The sequence below is a fragment of the Bos taurus genome, chromosome 22 (genome assembly GCF_002263795.3).
Source record: "Bos taurus isolate L1 Dominette 01449 registration number 42190680 breed Hereford chromosome 22, ARS-UCD2.0, whole genome shotgun sequence".
NCBI classification, from domain to species: Eukaryota; Metazoa; Chordata; class Mammalia; order Artiodactyla; family Bovidae; genus Bos; species Bos taurus.
In genome coordinates, this window is record NC_037349.1 from 44,033,635 (window position 1) to 44,057,063 (window position 23,429).

General features: G+C 49.4%; 1 protein-coding gene across 4 annotated transcripts in view; it reads left to right on the forward strand.

The window, feature by feature from the left end:
- The window catches only part of ARHGEF3 (Rho guanine nucleotide exchange factor 3), a 313,583-nt gene that overhangs the window by 16,223 nt on the left and 273,931 nt on the right, over positions 1 to 23,429 (forward strand). For 2 of the 4 annotated variants that reach the window (XM_003587632.6, XM_059880075.1), the window contains exon 2: positions 18,416 to 18,508. In XM_003587632.6, the coding sequence (XP_003587680.1) occupies positions 18,465 to 18,508 (44 nt within the window). In that variant the 5' untranslated portion in view covers positions 18,416 to 18,464. Of the gene's footprint in view, positions 1 to 10,346; positions 10,419 to 10,449; positions 10,523 to 18,415; positions 18,509 to 23,429 lie in introns of those variants that run through there. The other 2 variants (XM_059880073.1, XM_059880074.1) reach the window with 2 other exon arrangements.

Genomic DNA, 23,429 nt, shown 5'->3' on the forward strand with positions numbered 1-23,429 from the left:
ATATGCTCAAGCTCAGGGCTCTGTGCATTTAATCTTCAAGCTTCATCTCACCTTGTCAGCTAGTCTTATCAGTCCCACTTTACAGAAGAGAAAATGGGCTTATAGGGATGAAGCAACTTGCCTGAGGCCACACAGGCTGCACGTGGCAGAGATTCAGGAGGCTGGACTTGTAACCATGACGGCACATAAACACACACAGACACACACACATTCGCGCAAGATTAGACTCCAATACGTGACTTTATCTCTGGGTCTTAGTTTTAAGGACAACTTTAATACTTTTTTCTTTGTGCTGATGAAAAAAAGTTGGAAAATACAGATAACAAGTATATTCAACAACAAAAAGATCATTCGGTCTGGTTGCATTTTAGCATTTCAGTTCATTTTTATTGGTTCCTTTGGGATTCTGAAGAGTAGATGACATTAAACAAACCCAGTGAGTACTCAGTGCCCCTCACTCTGCAGGGCACTGTGAGTATCACAGTCATGACAGTTCTGTCCAATGTTTGTAAAATGGTGATGGTATTTCAGAAGGACCAGGCTCCTTTGGAACAAATTACTTTAAATATTCCAATAAATAAGTGTAGTATAGTTTGCCCCGGAGGGAGCAAGCTATAATATAATACTTGTTTCTAAGGCATTGTTTTTCTGTGTGTAAAAGGCTACATGTCTTGTTTAATGAAAAGAAACTTGTTCCTTCAGTATTTTATTTGAAAGAGATTGTGGGAAATATGTAATTTTTCCCTGCTTACTGCCACTTCTTAATGAATGTGGCAATGATGAGAACAGGACCAAAAGGTTAAATCCAGTGAACAGGGGGGAAGGGAGATTCATCTTAGCCCATAGTTTAAATCTCATCTCCTGAAATTTTATTGGAGTTAACCAGTTGGTAAACTGACTCATCCAGGTGGCCCATCCTCGACTTTTTTCCTGTCTGTCTAGTATCAACAGAAAAATCAGTAAGAGTAAAATTAAGTACCCGGTTTTTTGTCCATTACAAAAAGACATTCATTTATACATTCATTCAACAAGTACATACTGAGTGATATGATGGCTGGGGTTTCGTTCATTGGGAGGGGTATAGAAGAGAAAAGGTTAGGAATGACTTGACTATGGGGGTTGTATGGTGGTTATATTTTTTTCTGCTTTTGTATGTGTTTGAACTTTTGCATTCAAAACTGTGTGTTGTGATACTGAGCATTTTAGCCTTGGGCCAGGCCATATACTAGGTGCTGGGGATGCCTTGATGGTCAAGACAGGCTCAGATTCTGCCGTTTTAGAATCAGAAGACACTCATTCAGGAAGCAAGTGCTAATCAAATAGTCACATGAATGTAAGTAAAATTACAGCTGTGATAAGTGCTGAGAAATCACCAGTTGAGATGCAAAAGTCTGCAGTGTCAACTCCATTTCACCCAGTACTGGTGGAGGTACGAAGTCCTCAGCTTGAGGTAGCATGAAGGGAGCAGGTGTGTGTGTATGTATGTGTGTATGCTCATGGACATACACGCAAGCGTGCATTTGTGTGCAAGCTCAGTAAAGGCTGAGAGGCTGTGGTTCGTTGTCTGTCTGAAGCATGGTGTGATAGAAGGAATCCAGAGTAGACCAGCTAACTGAATGCTCTTCTAGAGAACTTCTGTGTTCAAGAGGATAACAGAGCGTAATCCTCCAGTGAATTCTGATTCTGATTAGAAAAAAAAAATCTGAACTTTTTCTCACCTTTCACTGCGTACTCTGCCCCTCCCTGTCATGCCTTCTAATCCCCATCCCTGCTGTTTCTCAGTCTGTGTATGCCATTCCTCCTGTCTAGAATGCTCTAACCCCTGCTCTTCTCAGGGCCAGCTCCTTTCCATATATAGGTCTTGGCTCAAATGTTGCAAGGGAGTCCTTCTCTTAGCACTTCCCTCTGTTTACTTTCTCTTCCCCCATTTTTTCTTAGTCTCTTCCCCAGGCTTTGAGCATGGTGACACAGGGGTGTGTCCCATAGCGTCACTCACCCCCAGCTGATACATGCAGACAGTGGGTGCTCAGCACATCTGACAGCCGGATGCTATCTTACATCATCCCTGTGCATATTCCTACTTGATTAGTTTGCATTTTAAAAGGATTTTGACCCATGGAGAGTTGTCAAAATGGGCTTAAGGGAAGTTACGGAAGCTTAATATGAGATGAGAGTACTTTGTGTATGGTCTGTGTCCAGAAATTCAAACAGTAGGGTCATGTACATCTGAATTCTCTTGGGCTGCAGGAGGTGAGGTGAAAAGAGATTCTTCTCCCGGCTCCAGTTCAAGGAAAGGGGTATTTGGGAAGCCCCATCTGTCTCGCGGAGAAGGCAATGGCAACCCACTCCAGTACTCTTGCCTGGAAGTACTTGGATGGAAGTACTTCCATCCAACCCATGGATGGAAGAGCCTGGTGGGCTGCAGTCCACGGCGTCGGTAAGAGTCGGACATGACTGAGTGACTTCACTTTCACGCATTGGAGAAGGAAATGGCAACCCAGTCCAGTGTTCTTGCCTGGAGAATCCCAGGGACGGGGGAGCCTATTGGGTGGGGGTGGGGGGCATGAAGAAATGAGGGCTATAAATGTTTTATAATTTGATTTAGTTGGTGGTTATGCTGCTGCTGCTGCTAAGTCACTTCAGTCGTGTCCGACTCTGTGTGACCCCATAGACAGAAGCCCACCAGGCTCACCTGTCCTTGGGATTCTCCAGGCAAGAACACTGGAGTGGGTTGCCATTTCCTTCTCCAATGCGTGAAAGTTGGCGGTTATATTGGAGTATAAATATCTAAAAACATTAATAACTTGTACACATTAGATTTGTGTAGTTTATGTTGCAAACTATTGTGTTATGTATGCATACATTTTGTTATGTATGCAAAATATATGGCAGTCTTTCTCTAGAGTTGGTGAAGGAAGGTTGGGGAGCTGAAACAGTGTCCGAGGCCAGGGCAGACTGGAGGGGAGGCGAGGTTGGAGCCCATGAGAGGCCGGATTTTCCCCTGCCGTGGTGCCCTGGTGTGTTCCTCCTCGTCCTCACCCACCTCACCCTCATAGCATGTGAGCAATAGCCACCATCCACCAGTCCCTAGCATGAGGCTCCCTTTGCAGAAAGGGTTGGCGCTTGGGAAGGAGGGCGGTTGGCTGTTCCTAACTGTGGTGCTGTTGAAAGGAGAGAGGTATCTATCTGCTGTGTCCTCGGAGTCCCTGAACATCCCATCCTGGAAGGGAGAGAACCTGCCCGTTGGCTAGCTTTACCTGAAGCTGATGGTTAAATGGTGGTGGTGGTGGTTGGTGTTACTGGGTAGGTTGGAGGGGATCCAGTGAGGAGGTGGAACCTGCTTCTGTCTGCCTGGGCCTGACGCTTGGCACCCACACCTTGGGCTGATCCTTTGTAACAAATTAAAGTGTGTTGTGTAGATTGCCCAGGGCAGCTTTGTGGGTCTGCTGGGGCAGATCTCCAAGCTGAATGGCCTGAGGTTCCCTGGGCTGCGGTTGGTGCTCTAGAGGATCCCTGGCTCCATGCTTGGCTGCCCTTGCTGGTGTCTCTCTGACAGGCCTGGCTTCTTGACAGAGAATAAGCATTCTGGTTATGGATCTGAATGCTAGCATGGTTTGACTTGTATCTGTTTATATCTTTGTGGTCTGCCATGTTCTGTCAAAGTTTTAAGCTACTTCACCAAGAGGAGGTGAGGAAGGTGCAGGTGTTAAGAGTATCCGAGGCTCTGGAGCCGGAGTTCCCAGGTTCCCAGGCCTGACTGTACCAGAGACGGCTGGCAGCTTGTGCACCATTGCGGCGCCTTGGCGGGTGGCCTTGAGCGAGTCGCTCTGTCCCTTTGCGCGTCAGTCTCTCTGTTGGATGATGGAGGATGCATTTGCGATGAATCTGGATAACATGAGTAACAGTGCCACCTCTGGGTTGTTGTGTGGATTTAGTGGGGTAATTAGTGTAAAGCGCTAAGACCTGGTACACAGTCCGCGCTCCTGATGTTAGTGGCGGCGGCGGCAACAGTGAAGAGCACTTAGGCGGGCTGGAGGAGTAAAGGGCCCAGGGCCATCATGGGCCCAGCGTGTCAGCACTGGAGCGTACTTGACTTGTCAGGGCTCAGGGTATGTTCGATCACTTTCTATTTTTTATTTTTCCTTCACCTGACCACAGGTCCTCCATCCCTTATCCACAGTTACAGAATCAAGACACAACTACATGATTTTTTAAAAAGTTTGATGCAAACTCATTGGATGCCCAGATCTGAGATAATAGGAGCCTCTTCAGAGTGTGTGGCAGAAAGTCACATGTTCAGCTGCAGAAATATTTACGAACTTGACCGTGGATGCTCCACTTGACCCTGCTGCAGCTGTATGGAACATACTATACATACTTCCTGTTACCTTTGTAAAATGCAAATGTTATGAGTTCTGAAATGCATTCAGCTCCAAGGGTTTGGAGGAGTTGTGGCTGTGGTTTATTCTCTCGGTGGCCAGTGAGGCCAGTTTCTCTTTTTCGCTAATATGAAGGGATCCTGCAATGAGTATCCTTGATAGACTTGGAATTGCTGGGTCAGCGAGCAGGCAGATTTTAAATTTTTGTTAGCTCTGGGCAGATTGCCTTTCAAGGAGATCAGAGAAAATGGCAATTCAGTCCACCAGTAGCACGTGAGTGTGAATTTGGCCCCACTGCTCCCCTGCTTCCGTGGGCCTCCTCAGCCACGTGTGGTCCCAGGCTTACATCCTAGCTCCTCCCTGTCACGTTCGCAGGCCTCCCTTCCCAGTCTAGCCCTGGCCTGTCTGCCCAGACTGACTTTCTGGCCCTTCTGCTGCCACCTCACCGTCCTTGAGCCTCTGACCAGCTGCAGAGTCCCTTGGTCAGTCAACCACCATAGTCCACCCCACCCCACACACCCCGGACTTAACCCCGGACTGGACAGAACTCTGTGGCCTTGTCTTCTGGGGAGAGCTGAGGGTCTGAGCTGAGAGAAGTTAGCCTGGAGGAGTGGAGGGGAAGCTCTGTGGGAAGTCCCGGAGGCAAACTTGGGAGGAAGATTTGTGTCTTCTGGCCGGTGGAAAGCCCTTGCAAAGGATTAAGCCAGGGAGTGACCTGGCTGACGGGACTCATACTTTATGCATGTGCTCAGTTGCTAAGTCATGGCCAATTCTTTGAGACCCCATGGACTGTAGCCCGCTGCGCTTCTCTGTCCATGGATTTTCCAGGCAAGAATACTGGAGTGGGTTGCCATTTCCTTCTCCAGGGGATCTTCTCGACCCAGGGATGGAACCCGTGTCTCTTGCATCTCCTGCATCGATTGGAAGATTGTTTACCACCAGCGCCACTTGGGAAGCCCACAGGCTATAATGGAAGGTTAAAGTGGTGTTAGCAATTGATTTGGAGAGAAGGGGGTCAGGCCTTGTCACTGACTGTTGATGAAGAGTAAGACAGGAGAGAGAAAGGCCAAGGTCATAGAGGTGGGGCTTGAGGAGGGGATGCCAGTGAAGAGGGCACGTGCTGCCAGGGTTCGAATCCCAGCCTCGGCTCTGGTTGGCAACAGGACTTTGGGCCAGGGCATTTCACTGTACCATATGCCTCACTGTTCTCATCTGTGAGGTGGGGCCTCCAGCTCCGCTACAGGGCTGTGCTGAATGTGAGTGGTATCAGCAGTAGTCAGAGGGATGGCCCATAGCCGGTGCTGTGCAAAGCCGTCCTTCATGCTGTACCCTCAGTCTCCCCAGACTTGGCTTCCATCAGCTTCCAGATTCATGTTCTTGTCTGGCCCTGCTTTCATTTTCTTGCTGGATTGAGTCCCTCGAACCTGAATCACAGGCGGTGGATGGAGCTTGGACACCTGCGTTTCAGAGAAGTTCCCCAGGTGGACCCAGCTCTTCCCCGTAGGGCAGGAACTATGTCTCCTCAGAGCCAGTCCCCTGGGCAGCCCTGGGTGGATGCTCTTGGAATGCACGAACCATCGACCACTGTCTGGTCTCATTTGCTCACAGGCAGACCCAGCAGGCTGGACCGATCCAGCTTCCAGAGCAGCCTGCTGTGGGGCTGGCTGCCTCAGAGTCACCCTGGGGGTTGTTGTTGGTGGTGTGTCATCAAAGGGCACATTCCCAGGCCCAGTGTCGCAATTCTGATTCGGGAGACCCGAGCTGGGGCCGAGTGTGAGCCTGTGCGTGGACGATTCTGTGTCCTGCCTCCGGACACCTGAGGGCCCCGAGCACCGTGTCCTTCTGGCTATGACACCCTGTGAGTCTGTTAGGGAAACACAAGGCCCTCGGCCTCAGCCACAGGCCCTGGCATGTCCTGCCGTGTTGGTTGAGGACACCTGTGGGCCCCAAGCACCGTGTCCTTCTGACTGTGACACCCTGTGACTCTGGTAGGGAAACACAAGGCCCTCGGCCTCAGCCACAGGCCCTGGCATGTCCTGCCGTGTTGGGTGAGGTTGACTTTCTCGCTGCCAGGTCACCAGGTGTGGTTTCTGGGTAGTGGCAGCAGCTGCTCCCCTCCTGCAGTCAGCAGGAATGAAAACACCTGGGTGTTTTGAACTTGAGTGTCCCTCTGCTGCTACCCCAGATTGCACAAGAGCTAGTGTCTTTGTCACAGCTGATGCCTCAATGACTTGGGGGCCTCTGCCTCCAGTCTCCTTTGGTTTGTGGTCTCATTCTCCCTGCCAGCCCCTTGGGAGGGGGTGATGGGGAACAGCTGCTCTCACCACAGCAGAGCACAGGGCTTGGGTGCCAGGCTTTGCGTCCGGAAGCATCTGCCCCTTCCCATTGTCCGCGCCTTTCTGGACACAGAGGAAGGCTTATAACCGGGCAGAAGGGCCCTCCTTCACTCCTGTCTCCCTGCCACCTGCAGGCTTTGGGTGAGTTTGTGGAAGGTGCGTTCTTGCTCTTGACCTCTGCAGCCTGCTGAGCTGTAAAGGTCCCATTGTGGTGTTGCAGGCACCTCCTGGTTACTTCTGTGCCTGAGAAGTGGGTGAGGGTTCAGCAGCTGGCAGAGCCAGGCCGGCACTGGACACGTGACTTGGCTGGCCCAGTGCAGCTTGCTCACACCTCCTTGTCATTTCTTGTGTGCTTTGCGGGCGTGTGCCTCTCGGAGAGGAGGGCAGGGATTTGGAATCCTGGAGGGGATTTTTCAGAGCAGATGCAGGTCTCAGCCTCCAACCTGGGAATCAGTGGAGGGGCCAGGTGGGCTGTCAGCAGGTTGGGGCTGGTGGAGCGGGTGAGGGTGGCATGCTCAAAGCCTCATTTGGGGTGACCATCACTGGCAAGGTCATTTTCTTTGTGACTGTGGTCGAGGTAGCCAGTTTACTGGCTCCTGAGGTCTCTGTGTCTGTGTGGTCTTGCCTTCTGGGTGGGTCTGGAATGGTTCCTCACCAGGTAGTTTTATATTCTCTGAAAGTGTTTCTCCCTCCTCGTTATCATGCTCCTGTTTGCTCAGTAGCCCAGTTCCCTACACTTCAAGTTCTGCCTCTCAGGCCTGTTAACCTAGCTGCCCCAGGCTCACTCTGTTCCAGCAGGGACCCTCTCTCTTACACCTTGCTCCCCGAGACCCCCAGTGCTAAATACAGTGTGGATTCTGGACTCTCTCACTATGGGACCGCTGACAAGTTGCTCACCTCTCCTCGGGATCCTCTGCTTTCTTGTCTGTTTCCTGTGGAGGGGAGGGGATGTCCGCCTTTGTGGAGCACTGTGCTCTGCTCTTCGCTGGCTCTGTGTTATCAAATCCCCAAAAAAGCGCTGTGGAGCTGACACTATTACCATCCTATTTTGTAGTTGGGGTAGTGCTTTGAAAATGCTCAGCTGCTTCAGTCGTGTCCAACTCTTTGTGACCCCATGGACTGTAGCTGGCAGGCTCCTCTGTCCGTGGGGATTCTCCAGGCAAGCAGACTGGAGTGGGTTCCCATGCCTTCCTCCAGGGGATCTTCCTGACCCAGGGATCAAACCCGAGTCTGAGTCTCTTACATTTCCTGCATTGGCAGGCGGATTCTTTACCACTAGCGCCTCCTGGGAAGCCCATAAACGGGGAAACCAAAGCACAAAGTAGCCCTTTCTGGGCTCTCGAGGCCACCAAGTGGCAGAGGTCAAATTAGAGTCCCTGTAGTCTTAACTTCAGAACTGACAGGCTTGACTGGTTCTCTGTAGTGTGAATGTTTTCAGCATTTATAATATAGATCTTTCAGCACCTTATGGTACATCATGCTGTTGTGGAAATACGGTATCATGGAATCCCACCTCTCTTGCATTTGACTTATGTTGACTGAGCTGGAAGCTCTTAGAAGAAAGAAACAACCATTGAGGGATTCCCTGATGGCTCATTGGTAAAGAATCCACCTGCCAGGAGACACAGGTTTGATTCCCGATCTTGGAAGATCCCACAGGCTGTGGAGCAGCTAAGCCCGTGTGCCACAATTATTGAGCTTGTGGTCTAGAGTCTGTGTGCCGCAACTACTAAAGCCCGCATGCCCTAGAGCACATGCTCTGCAACAAGAGAAGCCTCTACGAATGACAGGCTGGCACACTACAGCTAGAGAGTAGCCTCCACTCACTGCAGCTAAAGAAAAGCCCACGCAGCAATGAGACCCAGCATCAGTTCAGTTCAGTTCAGTTGCTCAGTCATGTCCAACTCTTTGCAACCCCATGAATTGCAGCACGCCAGGCCTCCCTGTCCATCACCAACTCCTGGAGTCTACTCAAGCTCATGTCCATTGAGTCGGTGATGCCGTCCAGCCATCTCATCCTCTGTCGTCCCCTTCTCCTCCTGCCCCCAGTCCCTCCCAGCATCAGGGTCTTTTCCAATGAGTCAACTCTTTGAATGAGGTGGCCAAAGTATTGGAGTTTCAGCTTTAGCATCAGTCCTTCCAAAGAACACCCAGGACTGATCTCCTTTAGAATGGACTGGTTGGATTTCCTTGCAGTCCAAGGGACTCTCAAGAGTCTTCTCCAACACCACAGTTCAAAAGCATCAATTCTTCGGTGCTCAGCTTTCTTCATAGTCCAACTTTCACATCCATACATGACCACTGGAAAAACCATAGCCTTCACTAGACAGACCTTTGTTGGCAAAGTAATATCTCTGCTTTTCAATATGCTATCTAGATTGGTTGTAACTTTCCTTCCAAGGAGTAAGCGTCTTTTAATTTCATGGCTGCAGTCACCATCTGCAGTGATTTTGGAGCCCAAAAAATAAAGTCTGATACTGTTTCCACTGTTTCTCCATCTGTTTCCCAAGAAATGATGGGACCAGATGCCATGATCTTCGTTTCCTGAATGTTGAGCTTTGAGCCAACTTTTTCACTCTCCTCTTTCACTTTCATCAGGAGGCCTTTTAGTTCCTCTTCACTTTCTGCCATAAGGGTGGTGTCATCTGCATATCTGAGGTTATTGATATTTCTCCCGTCAGTCTTGATTCCAGCTTGTGCTTCTTCCAGCCCAGCGTTTTTTATGCTGTACTCTGCATATACGTTAAATAAGCAGGGTGACAATATACAGCCTTGATGTACTCCTTTTCCTATTTGGAACCAGTCTGTTGTTCCATGTCCAGTTCTAACTGTTACTTCCTGATCTGCATATAGGTTTCTCACGACCCAGCATAGCCAAAAATAAATACATAAATTAATTTAAAGAAAAGATACAATCATTGAATCCTGCTCTTCCGCTTACATGAGTGTATATTCTGGAAGGGGTGGTGGGTAGGGCTGTCCTGCATGGGCTTCCAAGGGTTACATGACTGTGTGTTCCCTCTGCCCCAGCTACCGACTTTACCTGGAGTGCGATTAAACACACAGTCACCTACTCAGCACTGGGCTCTTTGAGGGAGGGGGCACCCCTCTCCAGAACCCACCTTCTCCAGGGTCCTTCCAGGGGAATTCTGGGTTCTGCAGGATTTCCCCACTAACACTAGAAGTTGTCCTCCCGTGTCAGAGGCCTGATTGGTCCTTTCCTCCATAGGACCTTTCTCAGCTGATACCTGGGGGTAAGAGCACAGAGAAGGAGCTAAGATTTAGCCAGAGCGTTTTCTTGGGGGAATCAGGCTGTGTATTTATTCAGGTGCCCGTTGTGGGTTTGGGAAGTTTGGAGGCCTCGGTCCAGGAGTCAGATCCAGCTGTTCAGTCCCCGTGGTCCACTTCCAGCTGCTGGAGCTTGGCTGAGCTGCTGAAGCCCGTTTCCTTCTCTGTAGCATGTGGCCAACAGTGTGCATCTCCTGGGGATGTCATGTGACTACATGCAGGTAAAGAGTGGGTCCTTGATATATTTAATTCCAGGGAATTTTATATTGTCTTCAAGTGCCTAGATGTCATGAAACATTATTTATAGTTGAGCTTCTCAGAGAAATCACCCCCTTTTTTGCAGGTGTTTTGAAGCAGTCTTTGGGCATGAAGTATGCTGTATGTAAGCATTCGTCTCTGCAGGAAATGAATGATGGTGAGGCAAACCAGACTACCTTCCTTGAGCTGAGTTAGTGAGTGTGACATGTGTCAGTTCTACGAAGTTCACGTTAATAAATGCCCTGTTTGGTGAAAAATCAGGTGAGGAAAATGTTGCCCTGACCAAAGGATCCAGTTTTATTCCCAGATGGCAACATGAGCACAAGGTCTATTCTAGGGCCATTTTACGAGAATCATCTCCCTTTTGGACTTCTGTTAAGTAGGGTGTGGTGGAGATAAGCACACTTATTTTTATGCTTGGCCCTGATTCTTCCACTCACTAGTTCTGTGGATGTGGGAAAGGCACTTAAACCTCTCTGTAAGAAGGAGGTAAGAGTCTTTATCTTACAGCGTTGCTGAGAAGGCTAAATGGGATCAAGCATTTGAAGCCCTCCGCAGGGTGCCTGGCGTACAGGAAGGCTGCTGTCACCGTTGCCTGTGGTGAGGAGGAGGGCAGAGACGACAATGGTGGCAGTGCGGACGTGGTGCCCAGATCCTTGGGGAGCCTGCATGCCCTCCCGTGGATGAACCGTGCTTGGGCAGTGTCCGTCCTGCAGTGGGCACACTGCTCTGTCTGACCTGTGTCTTACTCCCTCCTACCGTTGTGTCCTCTGTGAATACACGAGCATGCTCTCTGTGTATCAGCAAAAACGAACTGAGTGTCCATCAAAGACATTGTGGGAGAGGCTTAGAGGTTTTGTGAAAAGCACGGTTTTCAAACTTTTGTTGTTGTTGTTGCATTGGAGCTATTTTATCGTGTGAGGACTTACCCAGGAGCCCTGGCACATGGATCCTCTAGGACAGGAGATGCCCCGGTTGGAATCGCAACACCCTCAGGCCTAAGGACAGGCAGCTAGGAGCTGGACAGGACTTGAGCACTGGTGCTCTCCCCATCAAACCCTCCTCCTGGGATCTGGGATCCAACCTCCCACTGGGAAGACTGAGACTTGGGATGAGGACCTGAAAACTGAGGACCAGTCTCCTCTCCCTGTCTCCCCAAAGGAGCATGTGATGGAGGCCACTCGATGAGAACTGGAACTGTGGCTGCCACCAGGGCATGCTCAGCTCAGCCTCTCCATGCAGTTAAGCCATGTGGGGAGCCAACCACCGAAGCTGGAGGCTGCCTGGCCAGGGGCGAGTCCAGGATGCTTGTTGGAACATGTGTGATGATGGTGTTCGTCGGTTGTACCCATTCCATCACTGGGGCATCTTGACTTTGTGTCTAGAAATGTAACCCCGCGTCCTTGGGTCCCCAGCCTACATCTTCCTGAGAGAGAGACTTGAGGGCTCAGGTGGGTACTGAGGGAGCTTGCCTCTTGAAGCCTCATTTTATCGTGATGCTGGGGGTGGCCAACTCCCATGAGGGCCGCTTCATATCTTCAGGTGCGTGGCAATAGCCTCCAAGGTGCCCAGGTCCTGCAGCAAGTTTGCGTTGTCTTCCGTGAGAGTGGACAAGTGCAGTTGGTTGGATTTGTTCTTTCATCCAGGGAACTCGCATTTGTCAGCGTGCTCACAGTTGGCCTGCCTCTGCACCCAGTGTGGTCGAGAAGGCATGAGCACATATCGGGATTTGGGTGAGGGGGGAACATGGCAGGAGCACCAGGGAATCACTGGAGGACTGCGAAAGCCTGTGGGGATGAGAGTGGTTGTTTACAAAGTGTCCCTCTGAGGGTGGTAGTGGAGACCTCATTCCTAAACTCTTGGTCTCCGACTCCCTACCCTCTAGGACCTCACAATGTCTGGCTTCCAGGAAGGATGGAGTAAATAAAACTTGATAACACTGATCTCTAACTGAGTGCATCTTCTTGGCTAAACACTCGGGGTAGATTGTCTCATTTTGCCCAGAGGCGCAGAGCTGGCTGAGACCAGATCCCATCCGTGGTTCCCTCCTGCAGCCATGGCTGCGGCTCCCCTTGTAGCTGTCCGTCTCTCCAGTACTGCTCCACCACACTGTGCTGTAACCATCAGGGTTTGTTTTTTAAACTTTGAGACAATTTTAATAACCCCCCAAATACGTCAACTCTTTGTTTTTGTTCTTGTAAAACTGCTAGTGGTCCAGATGTAACCGAAGCCCTCCCTAACCTCCAGCCAGTCCCACGCCCCTGCTCAGAGGCAGTGGTTTAGAAATGCCGTGTCCTGGGTAGTCTGCACACCCCAGGTGTAGGCACTCCCATCCATATCCACTCGGATGCTTCGGGCCAGTCTGTGGGAGGCTGAGGGCGTGCCACCGTGTCTGCGCCGCTGGACAGAGCGCCGTTTGGTATCTGAGTGAGGGGCCAGCCTCTAAGGGACAGACTGCACGGGCTCGAGCCAGCGGCCAGCACTGAGGGTCATGGCATGATGTCAGTGTCATTATCTCCACTTCAGTTTATCCCTGGCCAAAGCAGCCCTCGGGGGCGGCGGCCTTGTTTGCAGTCAAGGCCTCTGGGCCACATTCTTTGGCCATGTGAGAGGTGAGGTCATTGAGGGCAGGTGGCTCAGGGCGTTGTGGTCACAGCCCCCGTCGTCCAGTCTGTCTTCAACCCTGACTTTGGCTTTGGTCCTGAGGTTGGCGGACAAAAGAAGAAAAAATGTATCCAGCTCTCCCTGTTTTGATAAAAGCCTGGAGGACAGACCCTGACTATGTGCTGATAAATGTTTATAACGCTCCCGAAAGCCAAGCATGATGCAGAGGAAGGAGCGGGTGGGCTTCTTCAAATCTCTCCAGGGGGTGTGTTCCCTTCTGAGGTCTGAGACTGAAAAATTATTTTGTGATGAGTCTTGATTTGTTACTTGTGTTCTGTGAAAGTTTTTTTTTTTTTTTTTCTCCTTCTTAGTATATCTTTTTTTTTGTGGGGGGGGGAGAAATGTCACATATTTATTAAGCACCAGCTGTATGCCTAACCCAACTTGGGTGGGATGTTAAGCAGAGTGGGGTCTTGGTCAAGGGCACCACGGGCCCTGGGGTCAGATCACATGGACTCAAATCCCATCCTCTAGTGATGACTTCTGGGGCCTTGGGCAAGTTAATTGGCCATTCTGTGCCTCCGACTCAAAAGAGGGATCATGGTAGCACCCCCTTCATTGGTGGGAGAAGAAGAAATGAGGTCCCGCTTGAGGAGTGCTGAACCTGATGCATGTTAGGTGCTCAGCAAAGGCAGCTGCGTCATTAGTTATTATGAACTAGCATTAGGCACTCACATGCAGCCAGAACTAGGAGGAGGATTGAACAGGCAGTTCCTGAACAGGAGAGACCTGATTTCCGTTCTTGAGAGTTTGTAGTCTGACTGGGGAGACTAGATTAAGGTGCTTGTCACTGTTAGCAATTACTGTGTGACAGTAGCAATTAAGAGCAGATGGTATGGTTTGTACTGCAAGTCCTGCAGAGGTTTAGGGGGAGTTCGGGGGGCAGGGGTTGTCAGGTGGGTGACAGGAATGAAGGGGAGACGGAGGACAGTGCAGCAGGGGTCAGGGGGCATTCCAGGTCTGTCTGGTGAACAGCTACTGGCAGGATTGGGTATGGTCAGGAAGTCAGCTGGGATCTGCTTCTTCTAGAGGTGAAGTGGCACACACCTGTGGAGTGGAAATGTGAGAGAGGCAGAGACACTTGCTGCTGCATTTGCTCCTCCTTCTTCTTCCTCGCCTCCTCCTTTAGTTCTAAATGCATTCATTGGATTTTCATAACTGTTGACTCCAATGGTGGGATCCAAAGTTGGGGAATTTAGCACGTCTGTGTCTATATTGACTTATAGAAAATAAGCAGTGACCTTTTTGAGAGGACTATGGAAGACTCTGAGTTGAAGGAAATGGTAGAGTAGACAAACTTGACCTGGTTCTGCCCTCTCTGCAGACAGACTCATACAGCAAGTGCTCCTGTGTTTGATGTCATCGATTCAGTGTTGTCTCGTGAGCGTCATCCTTGTTGTGGGTAGCTGTAGACTGTACACTCTCATATGCTGGGAATTACCACCTTTTATTTCATTCATTCTACTGTTGATGAGCATTTGGATTTGCTTCTGGTTTTGGGCTGGAGGTGAGGCAAATAATGGCCCCTCAGAAGTTATCCATGACCTCACCCCTGGTTACAGGTACCATTCCCTGGTAATACATAGGACTGTGTTACGTCATCTGGTGGAGGGACTTTGTAGGTGTGATTAAGTTAAGAGTCTTTTTTTTTTTTTTTTTTAATATTTGTTTATTTATTTGGCTGCTCTGGGTCCTTGTTACAGCACACGAAATCTTTGATCTTCATTGCAGCGCACGGGACCTTTAGTTGTGCCACGTGAGATCATTTAGTTGTAGCATGTGGAATCTAGTTCCCCGACCAGGGATCGAACCCAGGGCCCCTGCACTGGGAACGTATATTCTTAGCCACTGATCCCCCAGGGAAGTCCCGAGTTAAGGGCCTTGACATGGGGAGATGATTTTAAAATCTCTGGGTGGGCCAGTATAGATACAAGGATCCTTGTAAGAGGGATGCAGGAGCATCTGGTAAGAGGATGGGCTGTGATGATGGAAGTAGAGGTGAGAGAAGGTGCTCCACTGCAGGCTGTGAAGAGGAGGAAGGGGCCATGAGCCAAGGAATGCATGGAGAGCTGGAGAAGCAAGGAAGTGGATTCTCCTCTAGAGCCTCCAGAAGGAGTGCAGCCCTGCTGACCCATTTCTGATCTCCAGAACCGTAAGATGACAAATAGCACCAAGCTGGTGATTGTTACAGCAGCAGAAGGAAGCTAATACAGGACCATTGTGCTGAGAACAGTACTGCTGAGAACATTCTGGATAATGTCTCATGGTCCCTGTAGGTACCTGGGAGCAAAGGCAGGTTGAGTAGATATTGCAGCCATCTTCCAGGGTGATTGGACCAGTCTGTGCTCCCACCAGCAGCAGGCTGTGAGAGTTCTGGTTGCTTCACATCCTCACCAACACTTGGTCGTCCTGAAAAGAGATGTTTCTCAGAGAAGAATTAGCCAGATTTGGTGTCCAGTGGAAACCTTGTAGGAAGCTGATGCTGAGGAGATGCTGGTCACCACTGATGCAGGCCGTGGAGGAGGGGAGGTGGTGGTGCCAGTTTCTAGCTAGGCAGAATTAGGACTCCTCTTCCATGAAGGGACTGGCATAGCAAATGCTCAGTAGCTTTAGATTAATACAGAGCTTTCCAGCTAAAGAGTTGAAACAGCACTTACTTTCATGACTTGCTGATTACTCAGGGTGAGTGGTGGGTCTTGTGAGGTGGGGGAAAGGCCTGCGCTGTTCTACCAGCCCCTCAGAGTTTGAACACTGCCCTCACTTAAGTGTCCAGACCTTAATCACAAGCTCATCACAATCTCTGTGAGCTCCAGTTGTGCCGTCCCTCAAAGGGGTGTGATCCCACCTTCCCTGTGCGGCCGTGGGTGGATGAGAGGAGCCTTTGCATGAAAGCCCTGAGCTTCCTGCCCACAGGTAGGAGGTGCTGAGTCAGTGGTTGCCCTGGCCATTACCAGCAGCAGTACTGAGCACATACATTCCTGCAGAAGTTGACAATTCTGGGTTCAGAGTAAGTGTTCAGGGGCCGAGTAGACGCCTTGGGAGGGATCTGAGAATATCACCAGGGCATCCAGGGTGGGTGGGGGCAGTCCCTCTAGAGACACTGTCTCCTCACAGCCCTGAGACTGCTTTTGAAAGTATGGTTTATTCATTCATACATTCAGCCAGCACTGAGCTTTCCCTTGCACATTATAATACCATGGTTAGGAACCCCCGGAACAAATGCTTTGCCATTTGCTGTCTGTACAGCCTTTGACAAATCTTAACCCAGTTTTCCAATTCATAGAGTGAGGCAGCACCTGCTTCCTAGGGCTGGTGTGAGAATTTGCTGAGATAATCCATGTCAGTGTCTGTGCCTTGGGAATCCCTCAGGGCTGGGGTACAGAAATGGGTGTCCCAATCCCTGTCCTTACCTGCAGGCTGAAGAGCAGTGGTTTCTTGATGGCTCTGTACAGAAAACCTTCTCTAACACCAGGAGGTAAAGAATAAAACCTGACCCAGAACTAGCCAGTGGGCCCATGGAGGGCAGGCTCTGACCTCAAAGCTGCTGAGGAAATGTGACTTGGAGGAGAGTCTTCTGTTGGCATCATTTGGGATGTAGGTGTCAAATCCTCTTGCAGCAGTTACTGTGCTGCAGAAGAGCTTGCCACGCTGAGCAGATGTGGCTTCCAGGCCGAGGTGAGGGGGACTGAGGTGTCTACAGCTACAGAAGCGGCCACTGCTTTCTGCTCTGTCCCCTCACTGCAGGGATGCAGTGGCACATCTGGGACTCTGAGTTCAAATCCCACTACCTTCCATCCCTCCTCCTTCCGGGAGCCATTATCTTCCTTCTTGCCTTTTTCTGGGTCCCTCCATGATGCACAGGCCTTAGCTGAAGGAGTTAAACTCTGAGGGAAGCCAGCCTCAGACAGGGGTCCAGATACTAAAAATATCTCATGGTGTGCTCTTTGCAAGTTAAAGAGCAGGGTTGAAGGCTGTGACTGCGGATTCTCCCCCAAACTGATTCTCCAGTGCCTCATAGTGCCGAGGTCCCAGGTATCTGGTCCTGTTCACCTGGATCTGAAAGTTGATCCACACGGTACTTTGATCTGGGAGAAGGCCAGACTCAGAGTAGAACACTTGGAGGAGGGTGGCACAGGGGGTGGGGAGGATTTGGCCAAGCGGCCTGTGATGCTCAGGAGTCATCGCAGCTGATGCAGTGGAGCTGGCCCGTGACAGCACAGCATGAAGGTCATGGGTGTCAGAACTCTGCCTGGACCCCCTTTTGTCTAGGAGGCTCCAGGCTAGGGACCCGCACACCATCCCTCAACATGGCTTACACGGCCAGCTCTTACTGTGTTGAAACTGACAGCTGTTTCTTTGGTTACAAAGGAAGTAGCTGCTCAGTGTTCTGGCCGTGTTGTAGAAAGAGAATGTGTCTTTTAACGCTAGAGCCACACCTGGAGTGGTGAGGGGTGCAGCTCCTGAGACTGGAGAGGGAACCTCTGAGCTGTATCTCAGAGTCACCCTGGGGCAGGTGCTCAGGAAGTGGAATAGTGGGTGGAAACCTCCACCATCGGAATGTTCTCCCCAGGTCTGTCTATCCCTATCGGTTAGCCTCTGTTGCTCCTCAGCCCAGGCTAAAATCCTTAAATGCGGTATGGCGCACATTCAGATGGCGTTTTACCATCCTGAGCAGTTGTTTTATGAAGTGAAGCTCACAGCTCATACTTGTGGGTCCCAGTGTTCCTGGCTCCAAACCACCTGCTCTGCCTTCAAGACATTTCACACAGGAAGAGATTACATGCTTATTAACACTTCTTCATCCATCAAATGCTGATGGAGTACCTGTTTGAAATGATGTGTGGTTTTACCAAAATTGTGACCCCGAGTAATTTGGCCTCACCTGTCTCCATAGACACACACTGTCCCAAGCTCCAAATAACCAAACTCACCCTCCGAAGGACCCCAGTGAAAATATTTAACATAGAGTCAACTTGATGAGAGTTTATCAGCCATAGGAACAAGAACAATAGAACTTAAAGTTTTATTAAACTTAAAGTGACTTAAAGAACAAAGACATTTCTCTCGAAGATAGTAGTTCCAAGTTCAGAGGGCACCTGTGCTCCATGCAGAGTCACAGGCCCAAATGCCTTTTATCTTGTTGTTTTGTTATTTCCAAGTGCATTGTCATCATCTGCGTGGTCAGAACTGAGTTCCAGCCAGTGGAAAGGATGAACAAGGCTTGCCCATGTCTTGAGACCTAGATGGAGAAGTGAAAATATCACATCGTCTCATATTCCATTGGAACTCATACCTGGCTGCATGTAGCTGCAAGGATGCCTGGGAAATGTAGTCCCCGATAAAACTCAAATAACCCATGGGCGAAAGGGAGAATGGATTTTGATGGACACTGGGCAGCCTTTGACATATTCCTTTTGTATGTATTTAATGCGTCTCTGTGTTAACATAAGTGCACCCAGGTTATAAGTGTTGGTTATTTTGCTTTTTCAGAAAGGAGACCTGGATCTGTGACACAGCGTCCGTGGACAACTCCAGAGTAATGAATCAGTGTGCCTTTAGAGGAATGGAAGAAAACACAGAAAGGTAAAGATTTCTTTAAAAATTAAAAAAAAAATTCTTACATGCAACATAAGTGCAGTTCAGGACTTTTTATGAGTCAGTGGAGGCCATCAAGAATTTGGAGATAGCAAAACTTCCATGCGTCCCCTTTTCAGAGCTTGAATTCCTGACACCAGAGGAAGGATACGTTTGTCAAGTATGAGGGAATTTTTTCCAAAATTTAGAAGGAAGAGTTGGTATATAGAACTGATATGGTCCAGAATTAAATATCCGATTCTAAAAACCAAGGACGCTCATTCCAAGAAATAATGGGCTTATGCGTAGATGTGTTGTTTCTGCGTTTGCTGGTGGTGAAGGCAGACCCTTAGCGCTCGGCAGTTACATCTTCTCTTGAAGTCATCAGCTCTTCCTCTTCCTTCCACCTCCTCTTTTTTTGTCCCTTATAAATACATACATTAGTTTAAATACTCAAGAAATGCATGCATAAGTTTTCCTAGTTAATAAAAGTGAAGTCTCCATTGAGCCTCCCCCCGACCCCGCCATTTCATTTCTTGCACACACTCTACTCCTGTCTTTCCCAAAAGTAACCACTGTGACCTACCTTGTGAATTTCCTTCTAGAACTTTTTCGAGGTGTCAGTGTGTGTTAGTTGCTCGGTCCTGTTTGACTCTCTGTGACCTCATGGACTGTAGCCCTCCAGGCTCCTCTGTCCATGGAATTCTCCAGGCAATATGCATAGGAAAAAAAGTCATTCTTTCCTTCCTTCCTGTTCTTTAAAGACAGTCCGTCATACAATGCTTCCTGGTCTATTCTGTACCCTTTGTAAAACATTCAATAATATGATTTTAAATGTTTTCAAGGCAGTACATGTGAAACTACCTTGTTTTGCTGCAAAGTGAGTATTGGGTCCATGGCAGGAGAATCTCAGTGTTTTCCTGTTGGTGGTGGGTGGGTGGATTCTCTCTTTTGCCCTTAATATTAATCGCAGTGCTTTGATGCACTTTCTGGTTTATGCCTCCAAGCACATGGGCAGACATGTTGGTTACTGATGAGTGAAGTTGTTGGGCCACCCCGTGAATGAGTTTAAGATCTTCATAAATATTGCCAGTTCATTCTCTAAGAAGCACCACTTACCCACAGATACCAGATTTCCCCTTTGCCCATCTCTTGCCACACCTCAGTTCTTCATGCTTTTTGATTTTTGCCAGTCTGATGGGTGAACAGTGGTATCTCTCCATAGTTGTAATTTTCTCCCCTTTCTCTTTACTCTGGGAAGTTCATCTTCTCAGGTCTCTGCATTTCCCAGTGGCCCCGGCAAGTGTCAGTCCTTACAGGACTCAGTGAGTATCCTGAGGCCCAGGCCCCTGGGCAACCCGGGTCTTGCCCAAGAGTGGACACCTCTCTGTTTCTCTTCTGAAAAGCACCCAAGTCTGCTATTCCAGGATTGGTCATCCCAGGATCACCTGCTTCTCTCCAGATCCTGGCAGGGGTTGTTGGGAGAGCCTTGCTTTGGATTTCTCTACTCAAACGGATTCATCCACTACCATCACCATCATCCTTGGCAACAGTCAGAGTGTTTAGTCTGTGTCAGGCTCTGGGTGGATCACTTGGGTTACTCATTTAATTCTCACCACAGCCCTGTGAGATAGGGAGTTGTGTTGTTACCCCCATTATGTCTGTTAGGTGACATGAGGACAGAAATTGATTCAAAAACAATCCAAACAACAAGGGAAAATTAACAAATACCCTGTCTTGCCATGGAGCCCCAGCTCCTACCTATTGCTGTCACTTTGAGTGACAGACAGACGCATGCTTGCTCAGTGACGAGTTCTTCTGTGGTCATAGCTTATGGACCACATGGAGCCATCAGGCCCATGTTCATGGTGGCCTTGACCACACTCAGGGGCCTTCCCAGAGGAGAGTGTAGACGTGGAGAGTGTGTTTTGGGTTTTGTCTGCCTCCAGCATATGAACACGGGCTCTTGCATTTCACCAGCCCCTCTGCTCTGGTGCACAGTTGGGGTGATGGTCCCACTCTTGCATTTCACCAGCCCCTCTGCTCTGGTGCACAGTTGGGGGTGATGGTCCCACCGGTGTTCGTCCAAAACACCTCCCTGGTAAGGGGCTTTCAGGGTGAGCCTGCTTGTCATGGGAATGAATCTACTTGATTAGGATAAATAAGCCCACTGAGCTGTAGCCAGAGAGGAGGTTCTTCTCTTGCCCCCATAGACCTGATTAGTTATCCTCCCTTAAATGTTTAACTTTAGACCTTATTCTTAAAGCAGGCAGAGTGCAGTTTCAGAGGTCCTCCTGAGCCCTAGCCCCTGCCCCCAACTCCCCATAATGTTTCAGACACATAAACATGCACAGCTGACAGAGGTCCTAGGCTCGCTGTCTGGTTTCTTCTTCATCAGGACAGTGTGGAGCAGTCAGGCCTGAAGGGGAAATGATTGTCTGAGTTCACACAGACAAGCCTGGTCTCAGGCCTGCAGGGGCTGGGGCTCTGGCTCTTTACACAACATTGCAGCTACTTCTCATGTGATTATTAGGAGCACTTGTTCCCAAAATTGATTTTATTAACTGATAATGCCTTGAAGGAAACCAGCCCATTGATTAGTTAATTATTCATTCAGTGGGGATTTATGAAATATAAATGTGCAACTTAAGTAAGATGAATTCTCAGGGAATTCAGGGTTGGAGGGAGTAGGCTTTTGCACACACAATGAGCAGTGGTTAAGTGGAAAATTTTAATTCATCATTGGTCTATGGGGATAATAATAGTACCTCCTGCAATGGCATGTCCTGAGTTAGTCATAGTCAGGCACCTGGCCTGGAGTAAGCCCCCAGTTAAGGCATCTGTTTTCATTTTTGTTTGTTTATATTTAATCCCACATAGCGTGAGGAGCCTAGGAAGATTTTTCCATCAGAAGATTGATACAGCCAGACTTGTGGTTTAGAAATGATAATCCATTGACATGATTTCTTATCCTATACATTATCACCTTTTTAGTGTCTACCTCACTTAACGGACTGTGAACTCCATGGGGCCAAGTCTTGGCTGTTTTGTTCACAATTGTTTCCCCAGTGCTTGGCAGGCAGTAGGTGCCCGCTGATATTTCTGGACTGACGAGTGTAGGGGTCAGGTAGTGGTAAGGGGTGGACCCCAGATCCTTGAGGTGAGGTGCTGTGACAGAACCTGCCACTGAGAAAGACCTGAGCACCTGGAGCCAACCCCAGGTCCCCAAGGAGACCTGGAGGCCCTGCCCACAGACCTCACTCCTTTCTGAGGGGATGTCGTTTTGCTCCTGAGCTTTATGGACATTTTGTCTTCTAAGCAAGTGACTTTATTGTGGGGAGACCTAGTCCCAGAGCATTTATTAACTGAGCAACCATTACTTGTCGCTTGTACTTCTGGGTGCCAACTCACAAGAACACAAGCTTTCTAGAAGAGGAAGCCCTGGGAATGCAGTTTGCTGCCACTATCGGTGATGCTGGTGGGATAGCGCCTCTGTTTCCTCAGCTGTGCAGTAGCGGGGTTAGGCAATCGAATGTCTGATGTTCAAGAGGATTTTGAGGGGAGAACCCCTTGCTCTTCACGTAAGTCCTTCATATATATGGACTTGTGATAGCTCCTTGAAATGGATAGAAGGTTAGGACTCAGCCATGCTGGAGAAGTGGAAGGTTTTCATTTTCATTCATTCATTCGTTCACGTGTCAGCCAGCCAGTCAGCCAGTGAACCTCCCATCCTTGTTTAGCAGCCCTAAGCACTTTGGGAAAATGTTCAAATACAGGGTCACTCTTTGCTTGCCGGGCCTGTCACTCTCAGGTTGTACAAATGTGTGTCTCTTTTATGAAAATAAAGCTCGTTTCCGGCTCCCTCATTTATTCCAGGGTGTTTTGAGCACCTCCTTTGTGCTGGCTTGGCCACTTTACTGACTTGTCTGGTGCAGCGACACTCCACGTCTAGTCCAGAGCCCTGTGCACAGTAAGTTCTCAACCCGTGAGCGGCTTTAGTGGCTGAACTGGCTAGAAAACAGAATGGTTTTTCTCTTGTTGTTGACTGCAACTTGCGGCGGGATCTTAGTTCCCTGACCAGGGATTGAACCTGTGCCTCCTACAGGGGAAGCATGTGGTTCTTAACCTCTAGTGGAAGTGGAAGTGGAAGTGCCAGGGAAGTCCCCAGGGTGATTAGTGGATGAGTCACAGCATGAAGAGCCGTATCCAGAATTGAGGTTTGCTGGGTGCTATGTTCTGTTTGCACGATCTAAGGGTAGGCTGCCTCAAGAGCCCTCACCTTAGACAGGCTCGTTTCACCGTTTGTTGTCAGTTGCTGTCTTCTTGACCTGCTTATCAGCTTCCATCTTGTCCTTTAGGCAGGAGCTGTTTTGGTCACTGATTTTTATGAGCTTTTTGTTCACCGCCCAAGGGCTGTGGGGGCCTGCTCAACTTCCTCCACCTCCGAAGTTCAACTGCTGACCTTGAGCAGCTGGCGTCTGCACTGTGCATGTGTGCATGCTCAGTTATTAAGTCGTGTCTGACTCTCTGAGACCCTGTGGACTGTAGCCCGCCAGGCTCCTCGGTCCATGGGATTCTCCAGGCAAGAATACTGGAGTGGGTCCCCGTTTCTTCCTCCAGGGGATGTAGGTCCTGACCCAGGAATCAAACCTGTGTCTCCTGCATTCCCTATATTGGCTGATGGATTCTTTACCACTCACGCCACCTGGGAAGCCTCTGAGAAGCTGGAGACCCAGCAAAAAGGAGAGTAACCCCTCCTGACCAGAGACACTAGCCTTCAGTCTCAGACTCAGCAGCCCTGTGACCTTGAGCAAGGCACTTCACCTCTCCAAGGTGTCTTCTTGGAGTTTCTCAGCATCTCTCACAGTCTGCTCCTCAGAGCATGATTGCCTCCAAACATTAATAAGCACTGAAGGGGAAAACGGGGCCT